Genomic DNA, 19680 nt, shown 5'->3' with positions numbered 1-19680 from the left:
CTTCACAAGGTTCCTCTCTGCCCAACTCTCCAGCCTGCCCAGGCCCCTCTGAAAGGCAGCACAGCCCTCTGGGGGTATCAGCCGCTCCTCCCAGCTTGGTGTCATCTGCAAACTTGCTGAGGAGGCACTCTGTCCCTTCTTCCCAGTCATCAACGAAGAAGTCAAGCAGTCCTGGCCCCAGTATCGGCCCCTGGGGGACATCATCGCTGGTGACATTACCTAAACTTCCTTTAGGATTGTACCTCGCATTCGTTAACCATTTCTCAGCCATGCCTTAGGCCTGTGACTGCTTTGCTTTCAGGACTCAGTGCATTTTGAACTTGGGCACCTGAAGCTCATCAATTTAAAACAATCTAAGTATCTGTTAAGTGTTTAACTCACCAGCTAATTTTGATGTAGTTTTCCACACAGGACTTTTGTGCCAAACATAATCTTCAAACTTGTGAGACGGCTAAATGCATATAACAGCCCAGAGAATACTGATAGGTTTTCACATGAAAAGGTACACCCGTTCAGGAGTGATATATTTCATAGGTTCATGCAGGATTATTGTCAGATTTATAAAACTGAAGTAATGAGCTCTGTAATGAACAAATTAGGAGAACATTCTGGTTGTTCCAGAATATGTTTAAAAAAACTGTAAAAAATGCAGGTAAGAATGACTTGAGAAAAATACAAGCAATGATCTTAGCATTAACCTTCCTCCCCCCCCCCCGCCCCGCCCCACCCCTTGTACTGCTGCTGTTGAAGATATTGACAGCACCCAGGAATCTGAACAGATGAAAAGGATTTGTGTTCGTGGGTAATAAATAGCTTGGGAGAGACCCGAATCGATGCAGAACACTCCACGGACTGTTCAGCTATGCTTAAATACTGAACAGCAACACTGAGGACCAGCCAAGCTTTTTGTGTGCAGAATAACAGTATCGATTCTGATTGGAAACTCTGGGCACCAGTATAATATTTTTATTAAATAATCAATTGCAGTCCTCGACTCTCACATGTTGATTAGTTTAAAAAAAATCCAGCAAGTCATCTGGATTTAATTCTGTAGTCAGTCAGCAACTTTTCTGGTTCCTTCTTCTGAAAAACAGCTTTCAGCTGTTACTTGTGATGTGCTTATTTCTGACCTCTAATTTCTCTGTATAGTGGGTTTACTGCAATGGTAATTCTTGAGCTTCAACAGCAAACCTCATGATATTCATTAGGAGAGAGGCATACATCAACTTAAACATTGCCAACTAAATCCCTTAGTATGACCTCGGCAGCAAGTGCAGGTTGTACTGGACAAGCTAGATGCTGCTAGTTAAAGTTGTATTGATTAATTTAAAGGAAAAACCTAGATGGCCATGGAAGAAATGGGGCCCAGAGATTCCAGTTCACTCTGGTGAGTACGGAGGAAATTTTGAGGGACGGGGTTTGTCTGCTGCAGGATTTCTGCGCATCCGCACCACTGCAAATCCTAAGCAGGTGTATTTTCATCACTTTGAAGTCTAAGCAAGTAGCAAATTATGTTGCACTGGGATAAAGGGAGTGAATTTAGCTGATGACAGCAATGTTTGAGTTTATGTGGAATAAACAAAGCTCACTGCAATACCAACTAAGGAGAAAGTTACAGAATTCCTGTGATGCTAAACCCCCTATTTAAGTCAGAGAGTTTTTTTTCCTTTCTACTCATGGTTGTAGGGTATGTAAACACAGTACAATGCAGTATGGCGCAGTTACCAGATCAACCACTATATGAGCTGCTTTACCTAGACAGTCCACTAAAATGGTGTCACTTCTGGACCTTGAAGCATTAGAATCACATTTTTATAGCCTAATCTCAGTTATCATGGCTGTCTTGGCTCCTTAAAAGCAGAACTTTATTAGTGAGAGCTCTATACCCACCAAATGTTTGCAAGGATATTGCCAGTGTTTTGAAAATGCAGCACACACTTAAATGTCCAGTGGGGAATTTATTTTTTTCCCTTCCATTAGGTCTAGTCACAATAAAACAACAGATTTCTAGGGAGTAGCAGGCCTCCAGAGGAAAAAAAAAGAAACTGTGATCTTTGAAATGAGAAAAATTTCCTTGCAGAACATTCTTAGAAACTTTAATTTATAAAATAATGATATCGTTAGCTCTAGTATGGAGTTCTAACCTTGCGTCGCTAATGTATTTTGCAAATGTATTTGTGATGAATAGTTCAGCAGCTTTCAAAAAAAATAGAGCAAATCAAATCAGCAAATTCATGTAAATGAGCAAAACTATGTTCAGAGAAGAAAACATGCTTAACTGAAAATAAACAACTGCCTGGGGTGGCTTACAGGGGTGTGTCCCTCATAATAGATCGATTTGTTTTTCTTCTCCTTCAGTTAAGTTATTGCAATGATTTATTTTGCTATCATTTTTCTTTCGTTATGCCTGTTTCAGAGACTAATGGAGAGCCTTGTTCCATTTATCACATGTTCTTAAGGAAAAAGATGAGGTAGTTCATGGCAGGCTTATTTAGATCAGGAAATAGCCCATGAGAATGTCATAAACCAAAAGATACATATTTATATATACGTGTAAAAATATATAATGTGTGTAAATGTATATGTCTATTCATTCCATCTAAGCACAATTAATATTTCTGGGCTTTGTATATTTATATAATCTAAAGAAAGTCAACGTACATTTATTTAGAGAAATATTGAGATTCCAGCTGTTCTTTTTAACTACAGTGAGAAAACAAGCACTGCTTTCCTGTTGGTTCCACATTTGTCAGGTTTGGATAGACTTCACAACCACTTTCCTATGGCTTTCCTCTCTGGAAGGTTTTTAGCACTCTACATCTTACAGGAAAGAATTTGCTTCTAAAGCAAGTCCCTCTCCTAATTTGTGATAGCTGTATTCGATCTTGCTCTGCTGGAACAGCAGGCAGAAAAAACAGCTCTGTGTTGCTTTTTTTTCATCTGCTTCATATTTTCTACCATGAGACTGCTGCATTCTTGACTCTGACCCAAGGGACATCAGTGCAATATCCTCACATCCTCGGCAGCATTCCTCTGCACCCTTTGGGGTATTCTAACAACTATGAATCACATATCTGTGCCTACTATACACATTCAAATTAACTTACTTTACCCTTGCTCCAATTTAGATTACAAAATAATCTTTTCTCAAGGAGTGCAGAAGTCTGAGCATTTCCCTTTGCCTAGGACGCAAGCTAGCTGCTGGGATCCTGGAGTCAGAGTTTCATTCCATGAGAGTGAACAGCATCAGACCCCCAGAGATTTCCTAAATGACCTCCAAAACACAAAGTCCAGCTTCCAGAAAGCTTAAAGTAAACATATTTCAGAGATTAGGATCAAAGCACAAGAAATATGGTCTACTTAACTGCATGATGCTTGTAACATTATTTATTTACTGGGACAAGGGTAAGTGGTACTGGGGGAGATGTGATTCACTTATTTTGCTGTGGTATCTAACAGTAAAAGCAGTTCACAAAGATTACCCAGATCTTTGTCAAGAAATTTGAAAAAAATCATTCTTTTTCATGCCATCTCTGCTCCATACCCAAACATGGTCTCACTTCATCATGGTCAATTCTGAACAGTTTTTCTGAAAAAGAGCCTTGTAGAACCCAAGTTCTTTATTAGAAAAAACAGCTTCAAGGGCCTGACTTTTGATTCTAGTGTAGCTTTTAATGTTCTCCAGCAACTCTTCTCAGCTGTAAAACAAGAGTAACAGCTCCCATATAGGTTTTTAGGAGATCTGTATTAAAGATTCCGAAGTTCTTGGATATTGCAATAGCATGTCTCCTATGAGCACACAACCCAGACTTTCTCAAACAGATTGGCCAGGGAGGGAATTAAAAAAAAAAAAAAAAAAAAAAAAAAAAAAAAAAAGTGTACTACTTTTTGGAGAAAAAAAATGTGAGGAATGCAGAGTTTTCTTTTCAGTAGCTTAATAGCTTATTGCCATTCACTAGAATGAACACACACAGAGATGTATCTGCAGACATCTGAAGCTATTTGCTGGTGAGCTTCGTGCACTACAAAAAGCACTGTTAGTATACACACATAAGTTCTTCGTGTATGTTCTGTTAGTATCTTTCTGTTGCTACTGTTATGCTGTGATGAAACTTTTTTGGAAAGCTGAGGTTCAGCAAGGAGAAAATCAGAAAGGTAGTCTAGTCAGGGTTATCCTCAGAGGCTGTTTAAAACTATAATTCCCATAAAAAGAGGAATGAAAATTCCTCTGAAATCCAGTTCCAAGCCTGTCCTTTGGCCTTGAATATAGAGCCCAGTCAACCACAAATATTCCTTCTTGACTATCTCCCTAACCACCAAACTATACTGCTGCCTCATTGTAGAAGGAAAAGAACGAAAGTTAGCCCTGATATTAGTGATGACCATGTAGTACTCCTGCACTGAGTTCCTGTGCTATGCATGTCTTTTTTTTTATATGTCACGTCATGTAAATATGCAACCTGATGGATGTCATTTTCTCGTATACATGGGTTCATTCTTTGCAAGTTCCAATTCCTGATACTAAGGAGATGGAAGGCTAGCTTCAAGCACTGTTATCCCAAGGATAGGAAATAAAATGCATCTGTAATATTTTTAAGCAAGCAATTTTTAAGCAATTTTTTTCAACTTTTAACATGTTTCCCACTGATCTGAGTTGCAGATTATTTGACTTCTTTACTGCACCTTGTCTTGGCTAGCACAAAGCAGATTATTTGACTTCTTTACTGCACCTTATCTTGGCTAGCACAAAGATTTAGGGCAATCAGAAAAACAGTAAATCAGTTCAACCCAAAAGATTTTCAGTTTGCAGAAACAAAAAGTTTTACATAGCTTGTGCCTAATCATCACTACTTTTGGTCTAAGATAAGCATTTTAGCCTTCCTCCCTGCCCCTTTTTCACGGTGTTACTACAACCTCTCCAGGAATAGATTAAAAATTCTTGGCCTTAAGCAGTTGTGCTGGTGGAAATTTGCAGTAATTGTCTTTCCCATAGTTTAAACTATCATTTTGGATTACATCTTGCAGTTCACAGAGTAGAAACCCAGAAAAAGATAAAACGCCTCTTTGAAGCTGAACTATGATTATGTGATAGGCAGTTAATGTATAAAAATAAGTATTTGAGTGAGCTTTTAATTTTAATGGGCTTCTAAATGGGCCAAATGTAAGTTCTGGGATGGTAAGTGCTCTCTCAAACCTTATTCCTCATATGCGTCTCTTCCTTATTTTCATTCTTTGCATCTAGTTAAGATAAACTGACTTTCACCATTTTTCAAAGTGCAAAGATTTCAGGTAAAGAGTCAATGAACTGTAAATATTTTAAGAGACCTTCAGCAGTTTTCTTAAATCCTCACAAATTTATGATTTTTGGCACTGATTGCAGTGATTAATTTGATGACTTTAATGAAGACTGCAATCCAACGAGCCCAGCAGATATTTCTGGGTTTGCTTCACTGGGAACTTTCTGGATTCTTCTTCATTCATTCCCAGGAACTAAAACCCAATTTTAGCAAAGTGCTGATGAGTGAATCAGCAACAACAAGGCTGAAATAAGTCCCCATTTCCACAGTCCTTAAAATGTTCAGCATTGCAGACATATAACAGCTGAAGTTCCCAAAAGAAGGATGGGAAACATACAATCGGTTCTCAACAGACTTGTGGTATTTCCTGCACTTGGCTGGCACAGAAATATCATCTCTCTCTCAGGATTTGGGCACTGCCAAGTTGGAACCTGGGAAAAAGGCAATCTTTTGCAGTGACAATAAAAGGGAAACTTGCTTTGAGTCAGGATTTTGTCTAGGTTTTATTAGTTTAGTTCTCTATATATTTTGCTCTTTCACTATCCAGGGCTGCTTGCATCACCTTACATTGCCATCAAATGTTAACCCTACAACTGAGATTATAACGTGAAAGCTGACTGTGTAGCTTGGAGTTCCTTGTCTTCTCCTTGTTTACTTAGGTAGAGGTGGGGTTTTTTTGAAAAGGAAGAAATGAGCAGAAGGATAGGAATGGCAAGGGAAAGCCAGGAACACACTTAGGAGTGCCTAACGCTTCTCTTTGACCTTTTAACTCTACTTTGATTTTTAAACTCATGTCCATTATATGGACATTATGTACCCATATGGACATTATATGCCCACTATAATCTCCACCCCTGACTTTGGGATAAGCTATTCCTCACAGTGCAGCACCTAATGCTCACACTGATATAGTTCAGTAAGTTGTGCACGGAGAATGGGAAGACAACTTCATTCTCAGGTACCAGACTATCAGTGTAAGTACCACTGGACTAAGCTGAAGCAACCTTCCTGCTCTCCGTTATGTAAGTTAACACAACACATAGTATATGCTGTTTAAGATTACCCATTAAATGCTATGCTACCATAAATCATGCTACCATTGTTAAGGACTACTATTTTATACATACACACACACAAACACACACACATATATATCAGATGTTAAAGACTACCACTGTATGTCAAGACTATCATTTTACTGTGGAACAGTTCTGCATTAGAAACTCAAGTGTTCTGCAAATATCGAGAAGCACCTGTTCTAACTTGCACTGATAAAGCAACAATTATTTTTATTATATGGGCAAGGAAACTCTCACCCACTGAATTACATGATCCTTCCATTTTTCCAGATCACAGGTAAAAACGCGCCAGAATGACTAGCAATCACACAGGCTGCCATTACTGCCTGCAGTCTCTTTGTGGGAGGAAATATGCATTGAGGGAAGAAAACGCTTATTGTGTTCCATGTTACGACAGCTTATTTGCCAACTCCTGCGAAGAGTGCAAGCAACCTATTGAGTGTGATTCCAAGGTAAGGACTCAGCTTTGTCTTGCTGCTGCTTGTTAAATTACAGATAAATCCCATTTCTTTAAGGTATCAGGTCTTTTGCGTATCCCTGTGCTGGTGAAGAGACCCAAGCACAGCCATTGCGCCATTGTGCATCCATGCACAGCAGGGAGGACCACTCAGTGCCGACTTGGGATAGGAAAGCTCAGGGACAAACACTAAGGAATCTACACTTACGTGCACTTGATAAACACAAATATAGGGTGAGACTCATATAGCGGTTTTTGGTTGACATGCTGGATTCTGTCCTTCCTCTGCACTTACTTCCTAGCTGCAAAGACCACACAATGCTTGAGGGGTAGCAGGGCTGCTGACGTACCATGAAAAAAATAGAATTATTTAATCCATATCCATAGTACTTCTAAGTATTTCTGGTGGAAAATGGCACTATCAAGGTTTATATATCTGGTCAGGTGTGAGGCAGAGGACTTCAAGCACATGCTTCCAGGATTTGGCATTCATTACATACTCATCTGCTTGAGAAGATAGAGAAATTAGGACTTTCCTAAAGACTGCAATTGTCAGAGATCAGTAGCTTACGTTCATACCCTGGCACGATTCCCACACAACATATTTCCTAGGATTCTTTGCCTCAGGGGCCCCTGGATTCTCTCAGTGTATTTTAATGCCTACTTCAACACACATCCCATCTCCAATTGCTAGATCAGAAAGTGTTCATTGAGCTCGTTACATTCTTTGAATTTCATTCAGTGACACACACGGATGTGTTTTTGATGCCTGCTTGTTATGTCCCCCATTCTATTAACAAAGGTATTGGTTAGAGGAATTTTTTGGCCTACAGAAAACCCACACTTGAAGGTTTACCTAACTTCAAGCAAGTATTCCTACTTGTTTGCGTGTTCAGTCCCCTAACTGCTGGGCCAGAGGGGGCTCTGAATTCACTCTCCTCCTGTCTCTCTGTGCGCTGTCCTGTTGTCTTAGCGCTGGATCACAGGAAAGGATTGACTGGTGAAAATCATGAGTGGAAAAAAGCACCTGCCTGTGGCCCAGAGTGAGGTATTAGGTGTTTCTGAAGAGCTGGGGTACCGTTCCCGTGTCCACTCTCACTCGCGCAGCTCCCCTGAAGGCCAAGCACATCCTGTGGGTCACGCTGGACACCCACCCTTGAAAACTGATGTGCGGTGATTAGGTCCTAAGCAAATGTTATAGTTGCAGTTTCTGGCTGTTCTCCAGTCTGTAGGTGAGGGGTGATGTGTTTCACTGAGCAGAAGGGATTCTGACTCCTTCTTTACACTGCCATTCTGGTTTGGGTTTGGTTTTTTTTTTACTTTGGAGGGTGGTTCTTGCAACAGCAGAAAAGAAGTTATATAAAATTTTGATTTAATTTTCTCTTTACTGTCCTGCATAGCTGTAACTTTCTTTTACCTTATCTGTGGGTAATTCAGTGGATTGGGTTGAATGAAACTTTAGAATTTGAGAGCTGCCCACAGAAAATTATTTTAACTATATAGTATAATTTACTTTTACTGCAGCTACTCACATACAGAAATCAAGCTGAAAAGAAACCATATTTACACTTTTATGTTATACCTTCCATCCTTGGAAACAAAGTACCTTTTAATTTTAACTTAATTCCTTGCTTACCTTGCTTGTCTCATAGGTGACGTTAGTGACTGTCTTCCAGGACTTTGCTTTCCTTTCCCTTCTCCCCTTTTTTAAGAACATTAAATATTAATATGAGTTCCTCTATGCTCTTTGTCAGGGTTTCCCCCACCCTTTATTTCAATTTACAGCCTGTGTATTTGACTTTGAATTTTAGGGCCAGATGAATACTGTACAAACACCTTTTGTCTTTCTGAGCTCAGTATGTACCTTCTCCCCATGCTTGCTTTGCCTATGTTCATTTGGAATAAAAGGTCATAAAGTTATTAAAACAAGCCTCTCAGGAAGCCTCTCCAGCCAATGCACCTCATGGTGCTCAAAGCACATGCTATGAGCACAGCTCAGGGTTGTAAAGGAAGCATCAAAGGAAAATGCTGATTTGGATGAAAATTGTCCTCAAACTCTAACCGGCCATTTCAACAGTAAACTTGCATCTGTAGCCCCAGACAGGGTCATCCGGAGAACACATGACTGGGTTGACAAATTCCACCTTTAAAATTTAAAATTAAGTGGTAGGAGCAGCAATCATTAATAAAAAAAACAAGTCTTTGGACTGAATGGAAGGGAAAACTGGGACAAAAATACTGCAGGAGTAACATGAAAGGGGTGCAACAGGCCAGGGTCAGCTTGGAAAACAACCCAGAGATCTGTCGGTGTTTGTCCCTTGCAGTACCAGGGTGCTAGGGCTTTGCTCTCTTCCTCCCCTTCTTCCCCGTTCTTTTGCCTCCAGCTGCTCTGTGGTGATAGCCTGTTTTTTAGAAACTTGAGCAACCAAAAGAAGCAAGTGCTCAGCACCTCCTAAAATGCAGCCTGGAGTGTATTTCACTTCCTGTTTCAATACTTTAAAGAGAGGGGTACTGACAAAGGAGAAAAATTAGACTGGATTTGTGCCTTTTTGTGCTTCGTTCATTATTTATAAAGAAGACCTGGAAGAATCTGGTTTATTTTGAAGGGGTTTTTCTTTTTTCTTGGTGGTAACAGTGGTAATGTGCATTTTCCCCCTGTTTTTTTTAACCTTGGAAAAATAAAATCTGCTATTTGCTCTTTATTTGAATTCTTAGTGGAGGTCTCATACATATGCTGTTAGCTTTCTTGGCCCTTAAGCCTGCTGAGTCTTAAACAAACAGCTTTCTGCCAACTTTTTATGGGGAGTTATATTAGGTGTAAACAAAAGCAATGTTTTTTTAAATAATCTTCATAAGAATCATTTCTTCCTCAAATAATGAGGTTTTAAATGCTTATTCTCTACAATAACATGACCTTCCTTTAGTCCTCTATAGTGTCAACTGGAAAAAAAAGTGGTGATGTTAAAAAATAGATGAAGTTCTAGTTAGAAGTCTGTGGAGTATGCGCTCCTTGTCAGGCAGTCTGTGCATACTAGAAAAGATTAACTATTTGCTTCCACTTGAAGGCCAACTTTGAAATATGAAATGGTTCTTCCAGTAAAAGCTTGTCTCTGATGCTAAATGCGAAAAGACAGTTGGTTGTGCTAAAGCAGGTCTTAATGGCCTGTACAAGAGAGCTACAAAACATCCGGACACAGCAGCTTTGAGTACTTATCTTCGACCAGGCTTTCTGCCAGATACACATGTAAATGTTTCAGTTGCTACTCAAGTGCTCTTCATTTTGCACTTTTTTTTTTCTAGGAGAAGCTGGGGGGAAAGAACACTGTAAGGAAATACCTTCACTAACATGGACTTACTTTTTCCAAGGACTTGGCCTACAAAGGCCGTCACTGGCATGAGGCGTGCTTCAAGTGTGCCAAATGCAATCGCTCTCTGGTGGAGAAGCCGTTCGCTGCCAAGGATGAGCTCTTGCTGTGTACTGAATGCTACTCGGATGAGTACTCATCTAAGTGTTTCCACTGCCAGAAGACTATTATGCCAGGTAAGACACCAGGGACCCTTTAGTGAAAAATGAAACCATAATTTTAATTAAAAGCTCATCCTTGAATAAGCAAGCTACAAAGTCCCTGACATTCAGAGCAGCTTTCAGGTGACTACTTCTCCTTCAGGTAGTACCCTCCTAGCAGTAAATGGAGGGATGACAGACATCTCTGTCCAGAACTGGGATTTATGAATCCTTACAAAAAAATAGAGTTTAAAAAACAATAAAATGTGCTCATGTTGAGTTCTTGACTCTGCTTGCAGTTTTCAGGAAGCATACCCCACTGCCAGTGTAGGTAGACAAACGGGGCTACTGCTAGCACGAGTGCCAGACTAGAAAAGACATCTGCGTTTCATTTGTCACGTTGTCAGGATTTTGAGTATCAGACCTGGCTCACGTTCTTTATAAACCATTTGTTTTGCTCAGAAATATTTTTTGTTTAAATTGTCAAAACATGACATTCTATGTTCAAATCATTATCAACACTGTTGCCGAAAAGAGCACATATACAGATGTGTTTATGATAGGATTACTTCTTGCCATAAGCAACTTAGAAAATTCCACACTTTTAAATAAACTACTTCTCAGCTTTCGATCATGTCTGTTCAGGACATCCTCTAGTGCTTTCACTGTTTCCACAACAGTAAAGCTAATGCAGCAGAGAGACTGCCTAAAAGCTGCCTCTTCAGAGCCATGTAAGGGCAGCAACAGCAGCCAAACACACAACATGAAATAGCTGGTCTAGGCAAGTGAGTCCCAGACGTTTGGAACAGTGAACTACTCTCAGTCCTTAAACTTTTTTACAGATCATCAGCATATCCTTAAGGAGCTAACCAATTCATAAACTAAATGCTTCAGTATAGTTCCAAACACCAGCTGCAAACTATCTGCTATGGCCTCATAACCATTAATCTGGGAACCACTAGCCAAGGACATCAGTAAATGTAGCAAGTTCGTTTTTCAGTAGATCTTCATGCCAAACAATAAGGTCTAGTCCGCACGGATTTGTTGGCTCAGTATAAAGGTTATCGGTGTATTGTTCAACCCGGAGTACTGATGCAGTTATCAGCTTTCACAATTTATTTCCTTTTCATTGTCAGTGTAGACAAATGTTGCAATATTGTTGTGTTCAGTTCAGGGGTGATACACTGCTTAGATTTGATATAATTAAAGCAATGTTATCTAATAGATAAACCTTACCAGGTGTGACCAGAACAGCACCAGAAGAGAGTGGGTTTTGCATTATTGTCCACTAACATCTTTTAACCCCGCAGTCCGGGAAGCAAGCGTTCCTGGGTTAACCAGTTGTACCAAAATTCTCTTTTTCCTGTGGAAAGGATTGTACGGCACCCGTGTCCTCCTCTCTCCGCAGTCCAGCATTACCAGAGGGGGAGCAAGCTGTAATGAGAATCACTGAAAAAATCATTCTCAGATGTATATGCATATATCTTAGAAGAATATATCTCCATTAAAGTGTGTAGTGCACCTGTTTTCAAAGTAAAGTGCTCTGAACCTCCTCTGGCAGACGTTTAACTAAGTGACATTCTTTTGAGATTGCATCTGACTTTACAGTGGAACAAAACATCCAGTTGAGTAGGAGAAAAAAGAACTGTTCATCTAGAATGAAAATGATGAACTGTAAGAAGACGCTGTATAGTCTGCTTTTTCACAGAAGATACTTACTTTAAGAAAAAGAACATTGCCAGCTTACTATGATCAAGATAAATAATGCATGTATGGATGAAGGAGACTTAGTTTAAGGAAGGCAAGAGACAGGAGATTAATAGATGTGCTAAATATCTAAGCAAATTCATCCTTAATTTATAGAAGTGCTGTGTACCTGAACATTATCACTGATTTGACTAGCCTGAGAGAAACTCTGAGCCACCAAAGCATATCACAGAAAAGTTATCCTAAAACATTTATATAATTAAGTATTCTAAAATCACAGTTTAGGCAAATTAACATGTTTTTTTTCCAGGAAAGCATACAGCACATGTACTCTTGCAGTTAAGCATATACTTAGAAACTGTATTAAATTGGGGTTAAGTGCTTTCTTGGTTAATACAACTAATATTGAGATAGAAGATTTTAAAAAAGAGTCTTCTCACCTTATAAAACACATTACAAGGCTATGTTTTGGGGTGTTGTTTGCTTGGCTTCTGCAGGTTCCCGTAAAATGGAATTTAAAGGAAGCTCCTGGCATGAATCCTGTTTTGTTTGCCAGTATTGCCGGCAACCATTGGGAACAAAACCGCTGATCACCAAGGACAATGAGAATTACTGCGTTCCTTGCTTTGAGAAGCAATTTGCTCACTATTGCTACTCTTGTAAAAAGGTAATTAAATGTACAACGAAAAAATAATTTCAAAGTACTACCGTGTTATTTTTAGTCAGGTCAAAGCCAGGTTGTCCGACAGCAGAAACAGTGCCAGTGAGGACTGTTTCTGTAATCTTTAGAGTGTATGTATGTTTGAAATTACCTCTGCACATCCATACTTTCATTCTCAACTACAGGTTTAAAATATAGGTCTCCATCAGGGAACAGGGAACAAAGAGATTATCAACAGAGCACATGATTTCTTCTATTTGTTCTTTTTGGATAGTCTGTAAAAAGACCATGGATAAACTATGCAGTTACGTACTAGGGCTTATGAGGACAGGTCACAAAGCTAAACAAAAGTTCAGACTGTATGCTTAACAAGCTTTAACAAAGTAAGAGCATAATTAACTTATTTTTTTGTTTGTTGTTTGTGACTTATTTTGCTGTTAACTTTTTCTGTCAATATACAATATTTTTAGTGGCTTAGAATGTTTTTCTAAAAGCAGGTAAGGAGCAGGAGAAAATGATCTTGAAATCAACAGAACTTACCCGTTGTCTAAATCTAAAGTATATATTCGTAATTGCTGATAGATGCTTTACAGGAGTGCCTGGATGTTGCTTAATCTCTCTAACAGGTATTCATACTACCTGTTTTAAAGTATTTAGCATAGATGCATATGTTAGAAGCTTGTAGTCTGTTTTTTTTGTCAGTGGAGCTCCCAAGATGTTTGAGATAGCACCTGGGAGGATATAGGGAACTTAAAGCTCCCCGTCTAATCACTAAGTCATATGGCTAAAACTGGAGATGTGGAGACACTAAAAGTGACCTGTTCACTGGAATATCTGTAAAATCCAGAGTCCAAGTCTGTTGTGAAGAGTGCTATATTTGTAATTAATACCCACCTTTGTGGAAGCCAGCAACCCTTTTTCTGAGAGCAAAGCTAGATCAAAATGGTAGGGGGGCCGATACTGAGGACAGGATACACTGAGGGAAAGACACACTATCTAACTTTAGATAGCTGACCTAGATGCCTCTTCTCCATAACTGTGCAATATTGTTCATGAAGTGGGATTGGACCATCTAAATTGCCTGGTGAACTAACAGTAAGAGCAGGAAGGGCAACTTTCCTTTGGCATCTAAGTTGGACACCAAAAGCTAAGAGTAGCAATGTTACTGTCCTCCTCTAATTAATAATGATATAAGTTTGATTATATTTGAAATAAATTTATTGATTAAAACAAATACTTTAGGGTTCTTTTGTTATTGATTATAACTTTTAAAGAAGATTGTATTTTACACATATAAGTTGTGAAAAAGCTGCCTCTATTGGTAACAGCTTATCTGCACAGAGAAGCATCTCCCTTGCAAACATTTATCAGATATATTTGCATATAGACTCAAACTACCTAAGTGGAGGAAAGCATTAACAACATTCTTATTTGTTTTGCTCCTGACATGTATCAGACATATTCAGATTAAGTAATATTCAGTTGTGATAATAAAAGTCAAATAGTGTCCCACCATTTCACTATATGATGCTTTCCCTGAGGGTACCAGAAAAATTGATTTCATATGTATTATCTTTTTATTCTCCCTTATATAAACAAATCAATTCAGACCTCCTTTGATTTCTCCTGATTTAAAACTGCCTCTAATTGATGAAAACTCTCAGAGCAATGCACTATTCTAGTTTAGGAAGATGTTTTAAGCTGCTGTCTGTGACATAATTTCATTTATTCTTTAATGCCACTATTATTTTGGAAGCAAAGGTAATTTTTCTTCACTTCATAAAAGTACTTCTAAATATTCCTGTATCTCTACATTTAGTCTTCAACTTGCACTAAATGATCACCTGAAAAATATAGTCATTCTGCTCTATATTTATCAGAAGACTTGAGGTCAGCAACTTTTTTATGTGAAATAATCAGGATTGGCTTCTTAAAAATTCTAAGGCTGCAAATAGGCCTCATCATACTTAACAGATAGAAACAATTTTGCTATGTAAACTTTCATCAACTCGCATAAATAAGAACTGAGCCTGAAGAGATTAAATTGCTAAACTGCAGTCTTGAATTTGATGCCAGATAAAGAACATTTCAGATTTTGAGGTGCTATTGTGAACGCAAATGAGAGTTAGAAGTAGCCCAATACTGGAATACCAAAGAGTTTTGGAATGATTTAAGTTTTTTATTGGCTAGCATCATCCAGTATTATTCATTCTTTATTTTTCTGAAACTGTATTTCCCAGGGAAACTCTATGGTTCTTCTGTTTTTACTTATACAAGTTTCTCCAACTTTATCTCCTCCTAGTCCAGCTATGCATGCATTTATATGTTGTCATACACGACTTGACAGTGGAGAGACCGTGTTATAGCTCATCCTTATTTCCAAATAAACTGCTTTATACAGTCTCTCACAATTTCTGTGAAACCTGCTTTTCACCACATATACAGATACAACAGAGCATTTGGAAATTTCATTCTTCAGCCACAACCAGAGGCGAGATCTGAGTGAGTTGCAGGGAATGAGAACTTTGATGACATTGATAAATCTTTCTTCTTCTGACAGCATAGATCTCTTTCCTATCTCATTTCAGCTTCTCTGCTGGCTCTTTCCTCATCCTTAAAATAGGACTCAGTGGCAGTTTTGAGACAGCAAATTGCCAATTCCAATATGAGATCAACCCATAATCTCAAATCAGTTCTATCATCCATTGTCACTAAGAATTGCTCTTCTGAGCAGCTGCCTGATACTGAGCCTTTCTGCATATGTGTAATAGAAGAATTTTATAACAAGCTTACCTTTTTGCTACAAATACTGAGGTTATTTTAGCTGGGCTTGTTTAGCCTGGGGAAGAGAAGAGTGAGGGGGGATCCTATCAATGTGTACAAAGTACCTGAAGGGAGGGTGTCAAGGGGACAGGGACAAACTCTTTTCAGTTGTCCCATGTGACAGGACAAGAGGCAATGGGCAGAAATTGAAGCACAGGAAGTTCCGCCTGACCGTGAGGGGGAATTTCTTCCCTGTGAGAGTGACAGAGCACTGGCACAGGTTGCCCAGAAAGGTTGTGGAGTCTCCTTCTCTGGAGATCTTCAAGGCCCGCCTGGATGCAACCCTGTCTACCATGCTCTAGGTGACCCTGCTGAGCAGAGGGTTGGACTAGATGATCTCTAGAGGTCCCTTCCAACCTTACCGACTCTATGATTTTGTGATGAAAATCAAGAATAACAAAACAATGACATGTATAGCTCAACCAGAGTTAGCTGAAGTTGATATTCCAGATGAATAAAATTGAGAGGACCACACTCTCTCTCTTTGCTTGTGCCTATCAGAAATCAGGAAAAAAATAGAAATAAATAAATAAAAAAAAAAGGATTTATGAGAGCATAAATAATCCTTCATTTAGACTTCATTTAGAACTTAATAGCTACCTGAGCTGCTGAAATAATGATAGGTTCAACGGCTCATGATCCATACCTTTGTTTCATTGTGGTTTGCTTTCTGTTAATGCATTAGGCGATAACTTCTGGGGGAGTGACCTACCACGATCAGCCTTGGCATAATGAATGTTTTTTGTGTGCTGGGTGTAAAATTCAGCTGTCTGGACAAAGGTTTATTTCCAAAGATGAGTATCCATACTGTGAAGATTGTTTCGCCAAATTATACGCAAAGAAGTGTGCTGCTTGCAAGAAACCCATTACAGGTGAGTCTAACATTTTAGAATGGACCAGACACTGAGCCATCATCAGTCTTCTATCAAATCAGATCTTTACTTTAAAAAAAAACAGCCTGAAAAATAGTCCCCTCATGATGAAAGAGTGAAGGAGTTAACTATTAGAGAGATCCCTTGTTATATGTAACATGTCTTGCTAGGACATACTGATCACACCAGTCTCCTTGCTAATGAGGAATTTTTTATGTACTGAAAGGAGTTTCACTATGATTTGTTTTAGTGTCTTGTACAGTCTTAAAGTGGAAGACCTTCAGATGACATTAAAAATCATCCTTAATAATATAAAAGAGAGGGAATTTCTTGGCTTCTCCCCAGACAGTGTGGTAGTTGGTGTGACTTTGTTTTTCAATACAGAAGTGATAAGATTGGAGGTGAATTTGATTAACTGCCTGTTGGTATGATACCTATATCAAATTAGAGAATTTGACAAGATAATGAATACTCAATCAAATTGGCATAATTTTACCAAAATACATTAAAAAGTAATGCTTTATTTCAGATATTTATGCTAGGAACTCCATAATCTGCGAATTTTCCAAATCTCCCACACTGAAGAAACTTAATTGAAATAATTAAATTTCACTCAGTGCTGTATAGAAACTATATATATCTACACATTGCAAATGACTTTAATGAAAGTTTTTTGGGAAGATCTGCAAACCTTAATAGGCATTCGAATAAACTTGCCCCTGTTCAGAGTTCATAATGAGATATGAAAACAGGCAAGTGACTTGTGATTTTACTTAAAGTATTTCTCACTATCTTAAATTTTAACTTTTTTTTCCTACTCTGCTGATAAACAAAAAGAGTATTTTAACCTGTAGATTTTGTTTGTTTGTTTGCTATATGAATAGCAATATGACCATGCATTAGAAAACAATCTTTCTTTTCTGAATCACACCAAGTAGTAATGAATTCACATCTTCTTTCTCATTTCTCTTTCAGCTCTCGGAGGTGCCAAATTTATCTCATTTGAGGAGCGCCAGTGGCATGGAGAGTGCTTTAACTGTGCGAAATGCTCTGTCTCGTTGGTGGGCTTAGGATTCCTCACTCAGCAGGATGATGTCCTTTGTCACAAATGCGGCTCTGCTACATAGTTCTAGAGAGAGCTATACGGCTACTTTATTCTCACTCTACAACCATGTACTTTATTACTGTGCAGTAAGGAAATCAGCTAAAATGCATAATAGTTATTTAGTCATTCAAGTTACTTTCTAACAGCAGTTTAATTATATCATAGTTTTCAGCTGCTTATATAAAAAAACTAGATAGCTCCATATTGACCAAGAAAACAATTCAAAAAAGATTAGTAGATATTTTAAATCTAACTGCAACACGCTTCTCCTTGTAACACACTGCACTCTGCTGTTAGAAGCTTAAAAATTTACATTTCATCTCCCATGAACCAAGGAGGAATATGAAAAGTCTATATGGCATATGACTGGTGATGAGGCTCTAGCACTACTCCACTGATGCAGATTTTGGTGTGGAAAGCCAGACATAAGCATTTTTCTGTTGGACCATAGTGTTTATCAGAGCAATGCCCTCCAAACTTCAAGCAAAGAAGCTGCTGGCAAAACAGTTCCCCCAGTATGAGCAGAAGGGGACACTGGTACACAATGGGCCATCACAGAATTTCTTCCATTCCAGGACTAGATGAAGGGATAAAAGGTCATTTTCTTCTCATTACTAAGATTACACCTCAAAAAAAAAAAAAAAAAAAAAAAAATTTCCTATGTTCTAGTCATCCAAAAGACTGACAGGTCCTTTTCTCTTTGAGGCATAACTGCTTTAGAACGTAAATACATAAACCCGTACTTTGATCTACTGTGAGGTGAGGATCTCCCAAGATTGGATAGTGCTAAAATACAGTTTCCCTCTTAGCTAATATGCCTTAAGACTCCATCTCCATTGTCTTCATTAGACCTTTAATATCTACCAGAATTTACAGCAAGAGCTGACTCACCCTTGTCCCTTTAAACTTGTACTTTTCCTCCCCTCAAAACTCACTTGTCAGCAATCCAGCCAGTTAGTGACCTATTTCCACATGGTTATGTCTTTGACTCACACTGTATTGCCTTTCTCATAGATATGTGCTTATCTATAGCAGGTTATAAGCTCTTTAGAACCAATATCTAATTCATTTTGCCACGTGCCATATGCATTTGCCAGTATTATGCCACAAATTTGTAATATTGTCACTGCAAGCTAGGCAGTCCTCGCTTGTGATAGTAGTACAAGGTGTTAGTTTCCAGGCAGTTGGCTTTGAGAGGATTATATCTGCTTGCTGAGCTTCGGAGCTCAAGAGCTATTACTAAAGAAGATCATCTAGAGCAGAGTCACCAGCATTTTTTCTCTTTCTTGCTCCATGCTTGTTACACTTGAATCAAGCCACTGTGGACAGTGCAGATTCTGTGCCACTCAGCACTATTTTAGTCCTAATCTTGTATGTCTTCAAATCATACATTCTCTTTTAGATTCTGATCGTAAGTGCATGGAGCTACTCTGCAAACCTGAGTGGGCTTTTTTTGTAATAAAGACAGCCATTGCATGAAGTAGAAAAGTGAGGAGAAAAAAAAAGAAAGAACATGTGAGCATAGCCAAGCCAGAGCTGAACTGCAGTAGCATAAAATCAATATAGATAATGACTGACCAGCAAGTACATAGCACTGTTTTTAGTCAATAAAATATTGATCTTTTGCTCTGTGTGGTGTTCATTTTTGTTTTTCAGTCTCTTCTGTCATGGCAGCTTTTATTGGAGTTTGGATTTTGATTAGTTTATGCCTTTTCATTTTATCCCAGCTGTTTCCTTTTCTATTCTCACATCTCACATGGCTGATACAGGCTCTTAGTAAGACTTAGATTCCCATAGATAGCATCAAGTTGCACCACCTGAAAAAAAAAAAAAAAAAAAAAAAAGTCCACAGTTATGCATGTTGCTCTAAAAATGTGTACTAAAAAATGAAATCAGCCCATTAGTAAGTGTCAAATGACTTCGATTTTTAAATGAAAAATGATGAATCACAAGAAGCAGCTGTGGCTGTGGGGTGCACCTTTCATTTTTGTTGCATGAAATAACGTTCAGCAAGATACAAGAATGTGGTTTGGGCCCTTTTATCAATCTTGTCCAAACAATGTTCTAGCTTAATTACAAACTGATGCAAGAACTGGAGGGCAGAATCCTAAGACACAACATAGCCACAGATCAGACTCTCCGATCACGATAATCCCATCCTTCCAGCCTTAACA

General features: G+C 38.6%; 1 protein-coding gene across 1 annotated transcript in view; it reads left to right on the top strand.

Annotated features, from left to right (window-relative positions):
• FHL5 (four and a half LIM domains 5) overlaps window positions 1-19131 on the top strand; it is a 28903-nt gene extending 9772 nt beyond the window's left edge. The window contains exons 3-7 of the mRNA XM_062572727.1: window positions 6647-6828; window positions 10200-10374; window positions 12543-12712; window positions 16215-16401; window positions 17377-19131. Coding sequence (XP_062428711.1) covers window positions 6670-6828; window positions 10200-10374; window positions 12543-12712; window positions 16215-16401; window positions 17377-17528 — 843 coding nt within the window. The 5' untranslated portion in view covers window positions 6647-6669 and the 3' untranslated portion in view covers window positions 17529-19131. The remainder of the gene's footprint in view (window positions 1-6646; window positions 6829-10199; window positions 10375-12542; window positions 12713-16214; window positions 16402-17376) is intronic.
• The last annotated feature ends 549 nt before the right edge of the window (window positions 19132-19680 follow it).

Source organism: Rhea pennata, chromosome 3 (assembly GCF_028389875.1).
Source record: "Rhea pennata isolate bPtePen1 chromosome 3, bPtePen1.pri, whole genome shotgun sequence".
In the NCBI taxonomy this organism is placed as follows: Eukaryota; Metazoa; Chordata; class Aves; order Rheiformes; family Rheidae; genus Rhea; species Rhea pennata.
Note: the sequence above shows the minus strand (reverse complement) of the source record. Positions and strands in the feature narration are given on the sequence as shown.